Source organism: Falco rusticolus, chromosome 12 (assembly GCF_015220075.1).
Source record: "Falco rusticolus isolate bFalRus1 chromosome 12, bFalRus1.pri, whole genome shotgun sequence".
Lineage (NCBI taxonomy): Eukaryota > Metazoa > Chordata > Aves > Falconiformes > Falconidae > Falco > Falco rusticolus.
The window spans coordinates 13,154,995-13,173,304 of NC_051198.1; the positions used below are offsets into that span (position 1 = coordinate 13,154,995).

Consider the following 18,310-nt stretch of genomic DNA (forward strand, 5'->3'; position numbering starts at 1 on the left):
ATGCTCTCTCCTAGGATCAGTGATGGCCTGGCCTGGCTGTGGCTCAAAATCCAGCGTTTCTACTGCAGCGACTCACTTTACCAGCCTGGGATGATATGGGCACCACAGATGCCTCCACAGAACTACTCTTTGGTAGGATAAGATTCTTTTTCTCCTTCAATTACAGAGCAGGTTTAGTGCTACTGAGCTTATGAGATGCAGTAAAATCATGAGTTGGTTAGACCGTGACCTCATTGATCCTTGCAGGCTCAGAAAGAGGAAGAGAAATACTGAACTTCATGCCCAGAAAGGCCAAGAGCAGCAAAGGAGGAGAAAGGAAATGGGCTCCAAGCTGGAAGGTCCCCCCAAGACTGCTTTCTGCATGGTTAGTTCAGACAATTTAGTTCCATCAGTGCTGGAGCATGGAGGCCTGGCTTCAGCACCACCTGTCAGCCTAACAAGGCTGAGCTTACAAGCAGAGTTGGACTTCTCTTCCCATTTCTAAATTATAGTAGCGTTTTTCATCAGAGGGGTGTCCAGAGTCCTGCAGTAGGATGGGACTGTTTAGACAGTGCAAGCTGACTTGCAGGGATAGAACGAACCCCTCTGCCAGAGCAGAGAAAAAAAGGTTTGCCTAACACAAAACATCAGGAGTCAGACACTCTCTACCCTTTAATGGCTTCAGCGTAACACCATGCCATCTCCCCATGCTCCCACGGAGCCTCTGTCGTACTGGTCCTATGGCAAGAACTGCACTGCTCCAGGAGAAGCAGGATCTGCTGTTGCAGCTAGTGCTTTCCAAGGCTCAATCCCCATATGCTGATGCTGAGAACAGGCAGCATTGTTCTGTCAGTGGGATCAGGAGTGGGGTCTCTGCTGATCCCAGATGGTCAGAAATCAAGTGCTCCAATGGAGTGGTCGCAGCAGTGTTCAGTGTGGGAGCTCTAAACTTTTCAGATCAGCAGACTGTGCACTCTGCATCAAGCGTCCACATAACTTGCAGCTGGGGTACATACAGCTGTCCTGCCACCAAAGCATCACAGTCTACTCTGAGCAAACTCCAGTGCAGTAGCCAGGGCTCCTTGCATGCCCTTGACATTTCCACTGCCCTTAGCAACGACGGAAGAGCCTCCTGCCTTCCCTTCCATCTGTGTACAGACAGCCACGGCCCAGTCAGCAGCAGAGAACATGGGGAGGCAATTCTAGGGAAGTGACACAGAGAAAAGTCATTTGGACTGGGGAGCAGTCTGGGGAAAGAAAATAACAGCATCCTTCCCCCACCCAGCCTGGGCCCTTGCTAACCCGAGGCAGTCACGACTGAGAGGACTGACAAGGCTGAGCTTGCATGTTAATGCTGTGTCTTGCCCCTGGGCAGACATGGCCTGGAGGATCCAGGGATATCTGTGCCCAGTGCAGACTGAAAGCATATCTGGTCCCAGTATGGTCATCTCAGGTCCTACCCCTGCATGATTAACCACCAACACTGGGCAGAATCCCAGCAAAAAGCCTCAACTGGGACCTGCTGAGCAGTGGGTCCAGTCCCCCTTAGCAAGCAGGTTCCCTGTGTCTTTACCAGGGTTCTGCTTACCTTGGACACCTGACAGGCACAGAGCACCTCACCAGAAGCCTGAGGGCTGAGCAGCAGGACTGATGTGCCAGGAGACTGGTCACATAGCTGGTTCACTACCTTCATTAGGATCTGAGAAAGGCAGAGAGAAAGAAGGGTCAGGCTACAGCAAAGACGACTGGCATGCAGCAGAAACGTGCCCCGCAGCTCCTTAGGTACTGCTAGGCCACCAAGTACCACGGATTACTCACAGAGAGTGAATCAGCTGGGACAGTATCGACGATGACAGGTTGGCTGCAATGCTTGGCCAGCAGGCTTCGTGCCTTAGCTTCAGCCTGGAGGAGGGAACACAGCACTTGAGGGGCTACAGGTGGCACAGGGTGGGCTGGATAGGGATATATGCATGCAACATATAGATACACATAGGGAATGGAAGTGCTGCTCTGTGGGATAGATGGGAGAATTATGTTAGCAGAAGTCAGACTGGCAGGCTGAAACCCCCACATGAAGACCTGTACAACCCTCCTTCCTCAAAAGCAGAGATGAACCCCTGTCAAAAGTGGCAGAGACAGTGACCCACCCATTCAGTCTCCAGCCTCTCTCCTGGACCTACACATTGCCACATGTCTCGGGAAGGCTTCTGTGGCAAGATGCTCCTACTTTAAGAAAAGGGTAGTTCTTGCTGAGAAGTCACCAATAAACATTTCCAAAGGACTTTTACTGTAAATTGGCAGAACACAAACGCAGGGGGAAGCTGCAGCAATATCCATATGGCTGGGAGAAAAGTTCTGTCCTGCCACTGTCTTACTGCATAACCTTGTAAAGCCCACTCTCAGGGCCACTTCATCTTCTCCCTATATAAACAAGGAGGTGATGGCTAAATGCATGCTGGTGTTTGCCAAAAGTGCTGAAACGGGGCTCTCCATCCTCACAGGCAGAGGCACACAGGGATTCTGCAAGTGCCAAAAGCCCAGTCAGTCATTCACTGCAGTTTAAATAATGCCCCTGGTTAATGCCAGTGAAATCAACCCATCACAGGGCTTGTGTTGCACCGTGTGTGATTGTACCTGCTTTCTAACGGGCCCCTAGTGACCGAGTGGCTGTAAAGTGTGACAGAGACACCAGGTCCACTGGGTTTTGCCACACAGTGCTATTAGCAGACTGCAAGTTAGGGTGTTGCTGCCACAGTACCTGCTGTATCTCCAGTTTCTTGACGGCCGTGTTGGCTGTTCGCTGCAGCGCTTTGAGGATGGTCTGTAGTTCTCTTCTTTGCCACTGGGGCATTGCAGTGCTAGCCACCACCTGCAAGACAATTTGCTGTGTGAGGACAGTAAGCTGTACCTACACAAAAACTGCTGTTCTCTGAGAGGTCAGGCTCCAGCCTGACCTCTTCCTAGACCTCCTATACCCCATATATGATCAGCCCAGCCAGCCACTCTGGTGTGCAGCTTCCTCTTGTCAGCTGGGCAACTAAAGCCCTGTAAAAAGCCTGGGACCCTTTTTCACTGCTTTACCCTCCCTGCCAGTGCCTTCTCTCACATTCTATCTGGCAGCTGGTCATTCTGCAACAAAGGCACCTAAACACTGGTAGAAATCTTTGTGATCAAACTGGAAACAGAAGGTAGCAACTTGGCCTTGCTGTTCACCATGGTAAGATGTGAACCTGATAGAGAAGAAGTCATGTGTCTCAAGTGTACAGAGCCCATACACAGAACGGGATCTTTCTGTGCCAGAGCGTAATCCTTACTTTGGTCAACTGGCCCACTTCTTTGGAGAGGTTCTGCGTCTCGGGAATAGAGGTGCTCCTCTGCTTCATTCGTAGGGAGACAGAGTCCACTTCCATAGCCAAGTGCTGGCCTACTTCCCGGGCCTGGAGAGACAGAAAGAAAGAATGAACAGGGATGGGGAAAGTGGGGAGGGCAGCAGGGTCATAAACACTGAAGTGCTGGTCAGCAAGCAGTGCAAAGACACCTACAGAGTCTTTAAGAATGACTGTCCCCAAGAGACTCTGAAATAGAACATTTCTCTGGATTTGCAACCAACACTACATGGTCACACCCAGGAGACCAAGATGTCACGCATTTATGTTCCCTTAGTATCTTGCACCAAATCACAAGGATTTAAGTGAGAAAAACTTGGCAGTCCCGTTTACTTCTTCATGTTTCTTTTTAATTAGGAAATGCAATCTTGAAACTACTGACTGCAGAAACAAAAAAGAAACACTAAAACTCAAGAAACTTCATCAGCTGTTTCTTGGCCACACTTCTTATTGCTTTCCCCAACACCAATGCTACCATTCATAAAAAAAGCTAATACAAGCTTTTTTCACCAGTGACAATCCTTATGGTTTGGAACATTTCCTCCCTGCCAGATCTTTGTGCTCATGATGGCCCTGTGAGACTTCAGACCAGGACAGCGGAGAGTATGTAAGAAAAGTTGTGGATAGTGAGGACTGCTCTGCCTAGCTAGGATACTCATCCCTTGTTTCAAGTTACTCCCTCATGCCTGCAGTCTCTCTTGTCTGGTTAACACATGCACACAGCTCCCCTCAGGAGCTCTCCAGGTCAGCACTTACAGCAGAGCACACAGATGTGCCCTGCAGCTTTTCATTCCTTTGCATGAAGAGAAGCCTTGCTAGGGACACAGATGCACAGGGGACAGCCAGCCAAAGAGCAACAGATTTACAGGGGTGGGTTTTGCCTTTAGTCTTCCCAGTTCCACTGACAGTGAGTCACTCTTCTCTGACTGCAGCCTTAAAGGAAGCAGGCAAGTTTGTGGGGCCCACAACACTTCCAGATATTCAAAGGACAGAGCGATCTCACAGACACAATAGTAGGTTGCTACTTTTTATACAGATCCAGCCAGATCAGAACGACAGCTTAGCAGAAAAAAAGACTACAGAAGCAGAAGGGCTGTAAGAATGAGGCCAGAGCCTTGTAATCATAAAGTGCAAACCCAACTGTGATAGGCAAGAGGTGAGCAGGAGGTGAAACCAAAGCACAAAGGACCACATCTTTAAATATCTACTTGGGGGCTGAAATTTATTGTCCAGAGGCTTCCTGGTATTTTGTGCCAAGTTCTTATCTTGGAAAAGGGGGTCTGAGGGGAGGAATCAAGGTCAAGGAGACAGGAGACTAGGATGGGGGTAGTGGAGGTGAATAGTGAGGTACAGCAGCAGGGCAGAGCCCAGGAATGAAGGAAGAAGCCAGCTCAGAGACAGCAGAAAGGCTCCAGCCAAAGCAGGGGGAAGTTAAATGTCTATGCAGGAACTACAAAGTTGGGTCCTTCTGGCATTGTCTCAACATGGCAGAAATCCCAGTTCCCCCTTTCTTACCTGTTTGGCTTGTCTCCCTGTCACTGCAATGACACGGCTAATTCCTTTAACAAGCTGACGCTCCCCGATGATGGTCAGATCTTCCACACCTCCTGTTTTTAGAAGGTGCCTGCAAAGTCAGCAGAGAACAAGAAAGAAAACAAGCTGTTCTCTGGAAACAGAAATCAGGAAGCCTGCTTTCATTTTATACAAGCGTCAAGTCCAACAGCCCCTCCCCAATAGCTTCAATCCTTTCCCATCCCTAAAATCCTGATGGCAACGCTGTCAGGCAAGAGTTAAGACTACTCCAGAGGAACTTCTGTGCTACCTGCCTAGCAAGCTGCTGTCAAATGGCACATACCAACCAAGTTCTGCCTTGCTTTCCCCTCCTTTCCCTCAACAGTAGGATGAATTGGGATTTTTCTCTTCTCCGCTGCTACTGAACCTTGTACAAAGTAATTTTTGCCTTTAACTCCACCACTCTCTTGTCAGGCCAGCAGACTCCAGTCAGAGGGTAGTTGTGCAGTCACAGGGCACTGGTAACCTCCCCTTTCCTTCTCAGCTATTCAACACTGGATAGGAAAACAACTACAGTTTGTCTCAGGTTCTGTTACCACAAATAATTATTTCAGACAGTTTCATAAGGATTGATCATCTCCACTCCCATGCAGTTTCTTGTCCCACTACTCCCACAAGAATGATCTCATGACTAGAAAATTGCTCATTTTCAGCTGTATCTGCTCAAAGGCCAATTTGTTCCTGGTGGGGTTTTTTTTGTGTCAGCATTGTCCTAAGATTGATTAACTCTTCTTTTACTCTCATTACTGCAAAAGCAGAAGAGGGTGAGGATAATTAAATAATCCGAGGTGTCTCAAGATCTCACAACCACCTGTCTCCTGCTGGGTCCCCAACCCTCCTACAACCCCAAAGCCAAAGCGTTGTAACCCTGGTGTGACAGGACACAGCCCCTTTTCCCACACTCTGCTGGTGCTCCGTGGCTTCCAGGTTGGTTTCAGACTATAAAGCAAGAAAAAGCACTCTGCTTTTCACCCTGGGACTTCCAAGGCTTCATAACTAGCCCACCCTGTCCTCACAAGACCTTTCCAGTGAGGAAACTTGGTTGCACAGAGACAGGATACGGAGCTTGCAAGAATGTCTCTACTTCAGCCACCAGCGCTCACAATCACAGCTTCTGACTGCAAGTAGAAGTCACTTACGTCCCACAGCAGAGCTCCACAGAGGTCTGCATTGCAGCCTCAGAGTCGCGGGTCAGCACACTCTCCACAGGGACCCCCAGGGACACTATCCTCACTGGATCTGGATACCCCTGACAGAGGAGACAGGGGTCAGCAGCTAACAACATGGTCCTTCAGGGCCACTTACAGACTAACTATGTGGCTTCTAGTGTCTGCCTCACTTTTCCCCTATTCTAGAGGAGCCCCAGAGTGAGGGGCAGCACTGCTTCTCCCCTACAACCAGCCACCACGGGGAGAAAGAAACAATTGTGTGACACTACAAGCTTTTGGTCCAAAGAAATGAACAGAAAGCCTATGCATCACCGGCCTCCATGTTTTACAACACTGTCCTGAGATCTCATCTCAGTCCTATTTTCCCTCTTGAGTTTTGGGAGTCAATTCCCTTGCAGCTCTTGTGACCCAGGTGATTCCTGCTGAAGGAGAAGGCTCACCAAGATATGTGCTGCCACCCTGTCATACCTCATCCACTGCACGGAGTCCCTGAACTCTTCTTGCCAGTGTGAGGGGGACCTCAGCCATGTGCACCACCTCATTTCGTTTGATCATATCCTGAACCACTTGCTCCACTTGCTGCAGTTGCTCCGCAGTCACAGGGCCCTGAAGAAGTGAAACGGCCACCTTCAGGAGAAGCCTCCTGAGAGGTACAGAACAAAGAAGGGAGAACTGGGGAAAAGCCTCCAGACAACTCAGCTTGAGCACACCACTCTCTCTGTGTCTCATCTTCCCTACTTGTAAAAGGGAACTGTGAGCATCATGACTCTCCCACCCCCTCCTCCCATGAGCGATAAGCGTCAACCAAACTTCAAGAGAGATGCTGCAATGAGTGACAGGTTACCAGGGCCAGTGCTCAGCCTGACCTTTCAGTTCCCAACTGCTCTCACCTTGGATGACTAGCACAGGCATCAGGTATGTGCCACAGCCAAGGTGGTGAATCTCTCAAAGATCCCTTTACACTACTCAGGTCAGTCTCATGACCACTGGCCTTGCCAAGACTTTTCCCTTCTGACCCCTATTCACCCCCTCGGCAAGCCCTGCCCAACATCAGATCAGTGCAAAGCAGAGCCAGTCACATCCAGAGGGCCAAGTTTCATTGCTTAGATAAAACATGACTTGTCTCTAAAGGAGCGATTACGGTGAGAGGAGAAAAATCCCTGAGAAGCAGCCAGTACTGGGCTGTTGGTACTGCTAAGAACAAGAAAACGCAAGTCCAGAGTCACCTTGGTATCAAAGTCGAAGCGCAGCTGCTCTGCTGTCACATGGGACCCTCGTTGCTCTGTGTTGTCACCCAGGACATGGCGAAGTGCAAAGTTCAGCAGGTGGGTAGCGGTGTGGTTCATCATGCAGGCCAGCCGCTGGGCCTGAAAGCACAGACAAGTTGACAGGGAGTACTGGTTCTCTGCAGCTTCAGGAGCAGGGGATGGCACGAAGAGATAAAGGAAAGGCTGCATGTGAGGGGATGGGAGAAGATAGGAGGGAAAAAATGGGTAGTACAGCTGTCAGATTTATTGATGCCACAGGGCAGCTCTAAATTCTTTTCCCATGGGATCACCTCTGTAAAACAGCAAAGGGTAGGCTGGACACTTCTGGACAAACCAATGGCTCATAGAAGATTAGAGTCACTTGTGAGGTCTTCCCACCGCATATCATGACGAAGAGCAGTCTCAGGAATAAAAGGGACAAGGCTCCGCTGTACCCAGGTTACTCAGGACATTACAAGACTCTCAAAACGAGGCTGGGAAAAGGTTAAGAGCTGTAAATTATCACCTCATCCACGAACAGCTGCACTTGGTCACCAACACACAGGGTTTCCACAGCAGTGATCTCATGGATCACATAACCACCACAGAGCCGAACTGACTTTACAGGGAAGAGTATGTCCTGAGCAAAGAGACAGAAAGAGGAGTTAGGACATAGGGAAAATCCAAATACCTGTGCTAGATCCCTGCTTGATCCAACAGGGAAACACAACCTTCGCTGATCCCTAAAAGACAGGGATGGGGTGGGAAAAGCAGGGAGAAGCTTACTGCAAATATAACCAGAATACCTCAGACCTTCCCTGCACCCAGCCACTCGCTGCACAGCATGTCGAGGCTGTCAGCTTGCAGTGGAGGGGCAGTAACACCACCGATACTCGTGAATTTTCCTAAGAAGGATGTTTGTCCATGAGAAAATGGACAGCAGCTGCCCAGGCACCTGTCTCGGGCATCCAAGGTGCCACGTCTGCCTCACTGGGCTGGCAATCAAAACTTGATTCCTGTTTCAGCTTGGGGAGAAGTGCTGAGCAAGACACTCACGTTCTACAAGGCTAAAAAGGCAGCATCAATGCCCGCAGTGATTCTCAAGAGCTGGAATGGGGGAAGGAGAAAAAGCTGCAACCCATGTAACTGCCCAGGAGAGGGTCATAGCTCTCCCTCTGGTAAGGGTGAGGGAACATGCTGCAGAAATGGAGGTCCTCCCTGATGCTTTTGGGAGGGATAAGAGTTTTTGCACTGTGTCCCAGGTTGGACACTGCTTACAGTTGTGCAGGACTGGCCAGAGACAAGTTGCTGAGCTCATGGATTCTCTGATAATCGACTGCCTTCTCTCTGCCTTGCAACCCCTGCTAGCGAGAATGCAGTAGACTGAAGGGATAGCCAAGAAGACTTCACAGTCTTCCCCAGAAAAATGAAATTGCAAAGGGCTGAGAGACAACCAGTGCAGCAAGTACACCTCTGTGAAGCAACTGCTGCTTCTCCCTCACCCCACCAACCCTAATGCAAACCAAAAGGAACTGTCAAGAGTCAGCAGCTTGCAAATTAACACAGTAAACCAGCCCATCACTTGGGGAATTCTGCCTGGCCTCAGTACTCATGGTGGCCTTGGGTACAGGCAGCAAAGGGTCTTACCTGCTGTCCTAAACGTATCATGTAGCCTTGGTCAGAGGCCTGTCCACCCTGCTCTGCATAGAAGTTAGTCCTGTCCAAGATGACACCACAGCACTGCCCTGCCCCAACCTTCTTCTGGAGAGACTGATCTCTGTACAGCATCAGGACAGTAGCCTGGCATGGGCTGAACTCTGTCAGAGGGGAGAAGATGGCAGCAATTAGTGCATACACCCTGCCAGATCGCAAAAGGAAAGGCGCGGTCACTTCCCCATGCCAACTCTGCCTACGCCTAGTCTATACGGAAAGCTGGCACTTTTCTTAGCTTTGGGAGGAGAGGAACAGCTTTTGGCAGAAAGGACAACAGATCTGTTATTTGGAGCTAAGTCGCCACTCACTCACCTAGTGACAGACCTGCCAAGTAGCAGGTCAGCAGGCACGTGCACCCAATCTGGCTCCATGTGAGCCTGACAGAACCAGATGCGGCACAGACATCTGCATCTTGCTACACTAGCAAGCTTGGCAAACCTGCCTGCCTTCTATGAAGAGAAGACAGACTTGGTGGACAAGGATGACAAGGATGTCACCTTCCTTGATGCAGCAAGCTTCTAACATGCTCTCCTGCAGGCTCCTTGAAGCCAAATTCAGGCGATACGGACTGGACAGGTAGACCATAAAGTGGGTGCATAACTGGCTGGGCAGCTAGCCCCACAGAGAATTGGTCAATAGTTCAATGTTCAACTGATACTCAGTTACTAGTAGAGGTATTTAGTGGCTGATATTAGGACCGACACCATTTAACATGACAAGATGGGATGTACCCATATTCTCCTTGTATACGGCAATGAATTGGTGGAGACTGATTGATACACTAAAGAGCACGGCTGCTTTCCAGGGGCATCTCAGCAGGCTACAGAAATAAGACTGACAGAAACCTTGGGAGTCCTCAGGAGCCAGCTGAACACAAGTCAGCAGGGTGCCCTTGCAGCAGGGAAGTCTGCCTGCCTGCTGGGCTGTATGAACACAAACATAGCCAAAAGGTCAAAGAAAGGGGTTATTTATCCCTATTTAGCAGTTGTAAGACTGTATCTAGAGTATATGAAATTCTAGTTCTACCTAAATAAAAAACACTTTTCACACTAAGAGTGATAAAGAACAGGGAACGGAGTCTGTGGGATCTCTGTCCTTAAAGATACTGAAAACTTAAACGGACAAGGCTCTGAGCAACTTGATCCAACTGTGAAGCTGAAGTTCCCTTGATCAAGAGATTGGATACCCAGAGATCCCCTCTAACCTGAGTTGTTCCATGATTCAGAGACTTGAGGAGGTGGGACAGTTCTAGCTTGGAGACTTCAGCCAATGTCACTGCTGGGCTTTTTTCCTCCTCTGTGCTCTTGCCATAGCATATATAGCTTGAATTGCCTCACTTTATGCTTAGTGTGTGCTGCAGCCAGCACACTGGGTAAGGGGGAGCTGGCTGTACACAGTTATCTCTTAATTGTTTGTGACAGCCACACCACCTCTTACTCTCTGTGGTTTAGCTTTATGCCTTCCCTAGAGCATCAGCAAACCCAGTTACCTTAAATGCTAAAAAGCCTGCCCTGCCATCTAACGGTTTGCCAAGCAGCAGCAGGCGCACGGCGTTAAGACAACTATCCAAGCCCCCTGCATAATTATTTTTCATTCTCCCTGACACTCACACTCAGAAGTCTGATTGTTGGGGACAGACTCATCTCTAGCACAAATCAACAGTCCCTGCTTCACCACGGCACAGTAATACCAACCCAGAGCTCACAGCCTTGTCACCAGCCCAGAGGTCTTCCTGGACACACTCTGGCAACAGCAAGAAAAGCACCTACTTTGGCATGAGGTACAGGGGCGGAGAAAAGATGCATCAGCAAGGTGGACAGGTTCAAGCCACAAAGTACATGTTCTGCATGCATGAGGTTAGGCAGTAAGTGCAGTCTTGTGAGGGATTCCAGTGCCCGCAGGCAGAGCTTCCCTTACAGACAGGACCCAGCCACTTACCATACTGCCCATGCTGCCCAAGTGTGTAGGCGTACTTTGGAGAGTCATCAGTAGCAGGCACATTGTTGCTCCGCAGCTGAGCCAGCGAGTGCACATCAAGGTGCGTATTTGTATCCTCCAGCTGCCCTGCCTGTGGGCCACCAGCCTTCCGCTACAGCAGAGCGAAGGCACAGTTATATGGGAGATACCTGGGGGCACTCAAATTGAGAACTGGAGCTGTAAGGCTAGAAAAAACTCCTTTCACCTTCCTGGAAAAGGCTTGTTTAGATCCAGGCTGATGGAGGCTACTGTAAACTAATCCCATTCCTTCAAACCCCACAAGCACTCCATACCACCCTATGCTAGCTTTAAGGCAGCCATAGGCAACAACTAATGCAACCCTCCTGGCACAGCTTGCTGTGTAGGTATGAAACTTCCAAGACATTAAAACTCCCAAAAGCAAGGCCTTGAACAGATTGCTGCACAGGGGGTGGGGTGGCAGTGCAAGCCTTCCAGCACTACAGAGACCAAGGAGATTTTGTAAACTCTTTATAAACCACTTGCTGTTTGGGCTAAGCTGGCTGTGCTTTGTGTGAGGATTTGGACTCCATGACTGACAGAGGAGACTCCTAAACTATATAATTCTACGATAACCTTCACTCCAGCAACAGTTAGTATCACAAAACACTTCTACTGATCTGAGAATCATCAGCCAATACTTCTCAGTCCCACACCCACAAGCAAAGGCATTATGACCTCACCGCTGTTTCAGACCCACCTCCCCTTCAGGGAAAAGGCACAGGGCCCTGTGATATATCTGAAGAGCCTCAGCAGTGAAATGAATTTTGCCTCCATGCTGACAGGAGAGAGGTGAGGCTCTGAATTATGCTGACAAGGCAAGTCTCCCTCTTACCTTTGCATCTTCCAGAGCAAGTTCATTGAAAGCAGCTGAATCCAAACTGATTCCCTTTTCTTCAAGCATCAAGGCAATCAGATCCAGAGGGAATCCCAAATTCCCATAGAGAGACCAGGCTACTTCAGCTATAGGACAAAAAGAAGAACACGAACTCTGTGTGAACACAGCAAGCAAAGACATCTCAGGATTTGCTTGGGTGGGACCAATCTAGTGTGTGCCTTGGTAACTGGATTCACCTGTGTTGTGTGCAGCTGCACTGGTAATGGGAAAGGGAAGAGAAGCCATGCAGTTCTTGTATGGGACTGAGTATTATTGATGCCCCATTCATGCTAAAACTCAGTGCAGCACAACTAGACAGACAGCTGTGGTGGTTGGTTCCTGAGCTCCTTCTTTCAGCTGTGTCTGAGTTAAGGACCTAGTTAATCAGTCAACACAGCAGCAAGGGAACATTTCTAACTTGCCTGATGCCTAGTTTGTTGTAAGAACAACGTACTAGATAACAATTGCAATCTAGAGAAAGGAGCAACATCTGCTCCTCTGCCCGTGGCTAGAAGGTCACTGAAAAGACGTGGGGGAGGCAGACATCCACCAGTTTTGACTACAATGCTTGTGAGGATCTGGATCAAATCATCTTTAAGTGCAGCTTGTCAGAGGAGTGAGACTCACCCGGGAAATTTGTGGAGGGCTCCATCTGCTGCACCGTCCGCTCAATGATGTGCCTCCCCCGCTCGAGGGCAGACAGAAAAGCAGCCTCATTCTCATTGATGATATCCATGATCTGCCCAAGGATCAGAAGAAGGGTTAGCCACAACACCTCAGGGAGTTCCCCAGCTCAGCTCAGCCCTGTCAGCTAAAAGCAAATCAAGCAGGTGTCTAACAGAGGTACTGCGTCTGCTAGAACCAGCCTTTTTGTTCTGCAAGTATCCATCACAACATGGCTTCGATGCATTACTAAACAGCACCAGTCATTGTCCATCCTATCATCATTCCTGTCAAGTAAATATTGACCATCCACCTGGGGAAGGCTTTAGGCTGACAAATGCTCCCTGTCTGACATTCATGTCTGTGACCCAATTAAAACTGCATGGCTGGAACAGCCAGAAAAATTGCTTGTCACAGTTGCTGTCAGCAGAAGCAAGCCGGGACTAGCCTTAAATCACTAATCCACTTTGGAGAAAGGGAAGCCAGGCTAGGACAGGCTGTACTTGCACTCAGCAAAGTAGCTACCCTAGCTTTTTTAGAGTAACAGCTGCCTTATACCAGGGCAAGCGGTCCCTGGTAAGGATACAGTAGGAGTTCCCACAAGGAAATCTGCCACAGATACTTCTTGTGCCCAGGATACAAACATGTTCCCAGCACATCTCAGCCCACTCGTGAGAACATGGCTATGGAGGAGGCTATGCAAACTCCTCCACTCCAGCTAAGTCCCAAGGAAAGGCTGATTTTTGCCCCCAAGAGCAGTGCCTCACAAGAATAAGGAGAGATAGGGTTTCTCTTCAGGGGATTCCAACATTGCTTACCTGGTCTGCGTTCTTCGCGAGCTCTGGATAGGCATCTCCCTGTGGAGCGAGCCTCAGTTAGTCATAAAATCCTCAGCATCTTCCTCAGGGGATCTTAACGCATGCCACAAGCATCACAAAGGTTTCTCAGGCAGGTGAGTGTGAAGGGAGCCCCAGCACACAGCTCCAGGGACAGCAGCATAGGGGAATATTACACATGGACTTACAGTTGCCATCTCCTGGCTACCTCCCTGTGACTTGCCTCTGCTAGCCCTTGCACAGCATCTCTTGGCAAACACATCCATTCACAACAGGAAGAAAGCATTGTCTTTTAGGGTGCTGTTAGTACTCACAGGGACTAATTTCAGGTAGCTTTAATCAGATACGACAGTTTGGAAGCCAGTGTCCTCAGGGAAACAACAATGTGCACTTGCGCACACTTAGACACGTCCACTCGTGCTGACTGTCCTGTTGGGCACACCAGGCACCCTCCCTCCCACCACAAATGATCAGGAGAAGAGACTTTTTACTGCTGCGGTGCATAGCAACAGATACACCCTCCTGGAGGGCCTTCACATCCAAGACTGTCTCCTGACAGTGTACAGGAAATGGACATGGGGCTGAATAGGACATGTGTGATACTCTTTCCCCCACAAAGGTGGCAGTTTTTACTTACCAGCACTTCCACTACGGAAGGCACCAGGGAGGCCAGGAGCCCAGGTGGAGCATGAAGGACTTCAGAGCAAAAGCGCACAGCCCTGCGCAGGATCCGACGCAGCACCAGTCTGAAAATAGGGCAGGATTCGCCAAGCAGCCACGTGAGCATCCCTGCTCAGCTCCCACATCGAGCACATCCCACACACAGTTCCTCTGGCCTGATCTACCAACACAGGCCAGCTGTTCCCCACACTCTATACCCATCCAAGTACGAGCCTGCAGATCAGAACCTCTTCTAGGCTCTCGCCTTCCTGTCTCCCCAAAGCTCATGCACTCCCTATCGTGGCCCCACACCACAACCTCTCCCCTGGCTTCCATACTCCTTTCTAGACCTAACTCCCTGCCCCTCACACCATTTCCTTATGTTCTTACTCTGCTCCTGAGAAGCCTGGGTAGATGCCATCAGTGATGCACACACATAAGGTGCGCACGTGATCTGCCACCACACGGTAGGCCATGTTCACACGCCCAACATCAGCATCCCCGACCAGACCTTGGTATCTGGGTGCCCTGCAGCCCTAAAAAAGAAAGTAAGGACATAGATCAGCAAAAATTGATGGCTGCAGAAGGAAAAGTTTCAGTGCAAGAGGCAGCCATCTACACATGACATCATGCTTCTCAACTACCATCAAACCTCATACATCGAAGATGTCCCCACTAAATCCTTCCAGAGCATTACAGACCAAGACTTCTGTACCTGAGACAGGTCAGCCAGTGCCCCGGCACTGAGGAATTTAAGAAACTTTGGAGGAAAAATGGATCAGCAGCGTCAATATCCCAGCAGATTTCCAGCATGGAATTCTCCCCAGTTTCCCTAGAATGTGGCTCTGGACCTGGCTGGACATACCTCCTGTCTCAAAATACTGCACAGTAACATGTGTAGAGAAGGCTCTACTATGGTACCAGGCAAGCATTCTGCATTTAAGGAGCTTTTGCTTAGCTGTGACTCTGAGCAGAAGCACCATCACCTTGTGAATGGCATCCAAGATGGGAGTGAAGAGATCTGTGTCGTAGTTGGAACGTTTGTTCTGCAGAACTGCCACCAGCCTTTCCAGGCCCATTCCTGTATCCACATGGTGCTGTGGCAAGGGAAGCAGACTCCCCTGCACCTCTCTGTCAGCCAGCCAGGAAAAATAAAAGGCAAAAGAGAAGCAAGGGTCAGTTCAGGGGCAAAGAAAAGGAGCAGGCGAGTCAAAGAGAATGAGAGAGTGACAGGGCACGGAAACAGCAGGTGACCCAACAAAAGGAAGCTCAGGGACAAGACTAACAGCAGCCTGCCTTGGCACTGTCAGGCAGCCAGGATGGGACCATCAGATAGTCAGGACACACTGTAACATGGGGAAAAAGGGCTTCCTCTCCCTTTTCAGGTTTCTCCGGGCTGTTGCAAACTTCAGGAGACCTCTGGAATGCAGCAGTGAAGGAGAATAGACAGAAGAGGTTGAAGGAGGATAGGACAAATAAAGCAAAGGGGATCAAAAGCCACACTGGGCATCTCCACAGCTTCCCTCTTGCTTCTGTACTGCCACCTCCAGGAAAGCAGTGAGATGTCTGAGGATAGACATGTATGATGCTGGAGTCAGAAAAGGGGGAAAGGCTCCGCAGTTCAGACCAGATGCCTGGTACCTGCTGTACTGCATGAAGACCAGGTTCCAGATCTCCACCACATCAGGGCTGCCCTGGTTCACTAGTGCCGCAGCATTTCTGCCACCACCCACGTGGTCATAGTGGATCTCTGTGCAGGGACCACAAGGACCTGTGTCCCCCATCTCCCAGAAGTTGTCCTTCAATGGAAAAGGAAGCACGTGACTGGCAGGCACCCTGGCAAGACAAACAGAGGTGGCAGTGTTGGGAAATGCACACAAAGCACACAGTAGTCTAGATCACAGAGAAAGTTGGAAGGGAGGAATCCTTTCTGGCTACTACATACTCAATAACCAAACACATTATGATTCCTTTGCTTCTGTTCACACAAAATGACTCTTCCTAGCAGGAACAAGCTGGACCAAACCAGACAGGATCCTACTCACTGCCCAGAATGGCTGGCAGACACAGTCTGGCTCTTGCTGATGGAGACAGGCTCTCCACTGGGTCTGTGGAGCCGCCTTCTTCCTTGGAGGGAATTCCAGCAGAGCTAAGACCTGATCACAATGGACAAGGCTGAATAACAGCAGTAGCACAGAACTGGCTGCCTTGGATTCAAAGCCCACATACAGCCTGGAACAAGCTCCCAAAGCACAGCAGCGCTCTCTGCAGCGGCTTCATCATCACACTGAAGCAGCCATTGCTAGCTTTCAAAAAAGAATGTACTCACTGCAGCTCTGATGGAGAGAAAGCAAAGGATCAGAGATCCTTCACACACTTCATCCAAGCCCACCAGTCTGAGGTACTCAGCTCCCCAGACTGGTAATATCTGAGAAACAGCTTAAAGGTCAAGTGCCCCAGACCACTTGGAGCTCAGTCAACTTTTAACAGCCCAAACAAACCAGAAACAATATAAGTTTTAAACACAACTTTCAGCCCCTACATCTGATTTCCACCAACTAAAGAGCAAACGGGAGACTATGGAGACTGAAATGTCAGCACCTGTTGCTCAGAACCTCTTCCCTAACACACTCACCCCAGGCGGAGCCATACATCCCTGCACTCCTCATCTGCACTCAGCCCCAGTGAGGAGTCTCCGCCAAAATAGGTGACGTAGAGACGATCTCTGGGGATCTTGTAGACCTCTGTCAGGAGCTCCCAGGCCATGCTGCATGCTTCCTCCTGAGCAGGCAAGGAACATAAATGAAGCACAGTAATCCAGGATGCACAGCAATGGCAGGAAGGCTATTTAGAATGGGAGTCAAACACCAAAAAAGTTAATTTCAGCCACTCTCTCCCTTTCCAATTTTAAGGCATATTGCAAAGAGCAGGATGAGGGTCTGGTGAGCAAGACAGCTCACCGCTGCCTGTGGAAAATTGACATTCCTAAATTGTTGGGAGAACTTCAGGATCACAGCATGGTCTACACGCCTCTGCTTACCAGCAGAGTTACAGGGATTATTTTCTTTCCAAGGGAAAAAATGTATTCACTAGCAAAAAGACTACCATCCTTTTTACCCTTCTTCATTTTCAGACTTTCTAGTTACAATCATCAAATGAACTGGTAACCTCTTTGCACCATATTAAATGGCCAACACTGGCATTCTCACAGAGAACTTTAATTTGTACATGTTGTTCACAGATTTGAAAGGCTGAGCACTTTGCGAGTCTGCAGGGCAACTGAGCGATTCTGCAGGCCAGCGGACTGCCTCTGCTCCAGGCCACAGAGCTCCCACAGAGCAATTCGGAGCTTACTAAAATGCCTCCTCCAGACAGTCCTATGGCACCGCGCAGCTCTGAAAGAAAGGCCGCATTTCTCCCTGGAGAGGGTTCATTCCTATTGCCTCACCTTAAAGTAGTCCCCAAAGGACCAGCTCCCCAGCATCTCGAAGAACGTGTGATGGTAAGTGTCTCGGCCCACATCCTCCAAATCGTTGTGCTTCCCTCCTGCACGCACGCACTTCTGGCTGTTCACCACCCGCCGATGTTGTGCCAGCTCGCTCCGGGGGTGCGCCGTGCCCAGGAAAATGGGCTTGAACTAGAAATCAGGGCAGAGAGACTGTGGCTAGGCCGGGGGCTGCGCCTAGGGTTCCTGGCACAGGCGGGGCGCTACCAGCGCCGGCCGGGAGGGAGGCGGTAAGCCCCCCCGGAGCCCAGCCCACCGCGGGAGACCTCCGTGACAGGGGTCACAGCGGGAGACCTCCGTGACAGGGGTCACAGCGGGAGACCTCCGTGACAGGGGTCACCCGCGGCGGGCCGCGCTCCTCCGGGGACGCGGAGGCCCCCGGCAGCCGGCGGAGGGACGTGCGGGCGGGCCGGGCCGCGCCGGGGCCAGCACCTGGTTCATGCCCGCGTTGACGAAGAGGAGGCGCGGGTCGCCGCGGGGCCGCACGGGGGCCGAGGGCAGGCGGCGGTGGCCGTAGCGCTCCTGGAAGAAGCGGAGGAAAGCGGCGCGGACCTGCCCAGCCGGCGGGCAGTCGGCACCCCCGCGGCGGGGGCTGCAGCGCCAGCGACACGGCACTGCCAGCAGCAGCCGCCGAGGCAGCCGTCCGACCGCCGCCATAGTGGCGAGGGCGGAATCGCGGCGCGGCGGCTTTAGGAAGGGGCGGGGACA

The 18,310-nt window shown here is 50.5% G+C and overlaps 1 protein-coding gene across 1 annotated transcript; it reads right to left on the reverse strand.

Annotated features, from left to right (window-relative positions):
- Positions 1-626: 626 nt before the first annotated feature.
- AARS2 (alanyl-tRNA synthetase 2, mitochondrial) lies at positions 627-18,287 on the reverse strand. The gene is made up of 22 exons (XM_037405358.1): positions 18,035-18,287; positions 17,546-17,734; positions 16,733-16,878; positions 15,739-15,933; positions 15,084-15,228; positions 14,488-14,633; positions 14,075-14,183; positions 13,420-13,458; positions 12,566-12,677; positions 11,897-12,024; positions 11,005-11,155; positions 9,001-9,170; positions 7,880-7,993; positions 7,333-7,473; positions 6,575-6,712; positions 6,077-6,186; positions 4,881-4,989; positions 3,294-3,416; positions 2,738-2,848; positions 1,798-1,881; positions 1,568-1,678; positions 627-1,181 (listed from the first exon to the last, which is right to left on the reverse strand). The coding sequence occupies exons 1-22, from the start codon at positions 18,257-18,259 to the stop codon at positions 1,017-1,019; spliced, it is 2,961 nt and encodes a 986-aa protein (XP_037261255.1). The 5' UTR covers positions 18,260-18,287; the 3' UTR covers positions 627-1,016.
- Between the last annotated feature and the right edge of the window lie 23 nt (positions 18,288-18,310).

Excerpts from the sequence above, each read along its gene's own strand:
- AARS2 (XM_037405358.1), bottom strand. The coding sequence starts at position 18,259 with ATGGCGGCGGTCGGACGGCTGCCTCGGCGGCTGCTGCTGGCAGTGCCG. Across the intron at positions 15,229-15,738 it reads GTCTTCATGCAGTACAGCAG|AGAGGTGCAGGGGAGTCTGC; the intron begins GTACCAGGCATC and ends GCTGGCTGACAG. Across the intron at positions 4,990-6,076 it reads GTGGAGCTCTGCTGTGGGAC|GCACCTTCTAAAAACAGGAG; the intron begins GTAAGTGACTTC and ends CTGACTTTGCAG.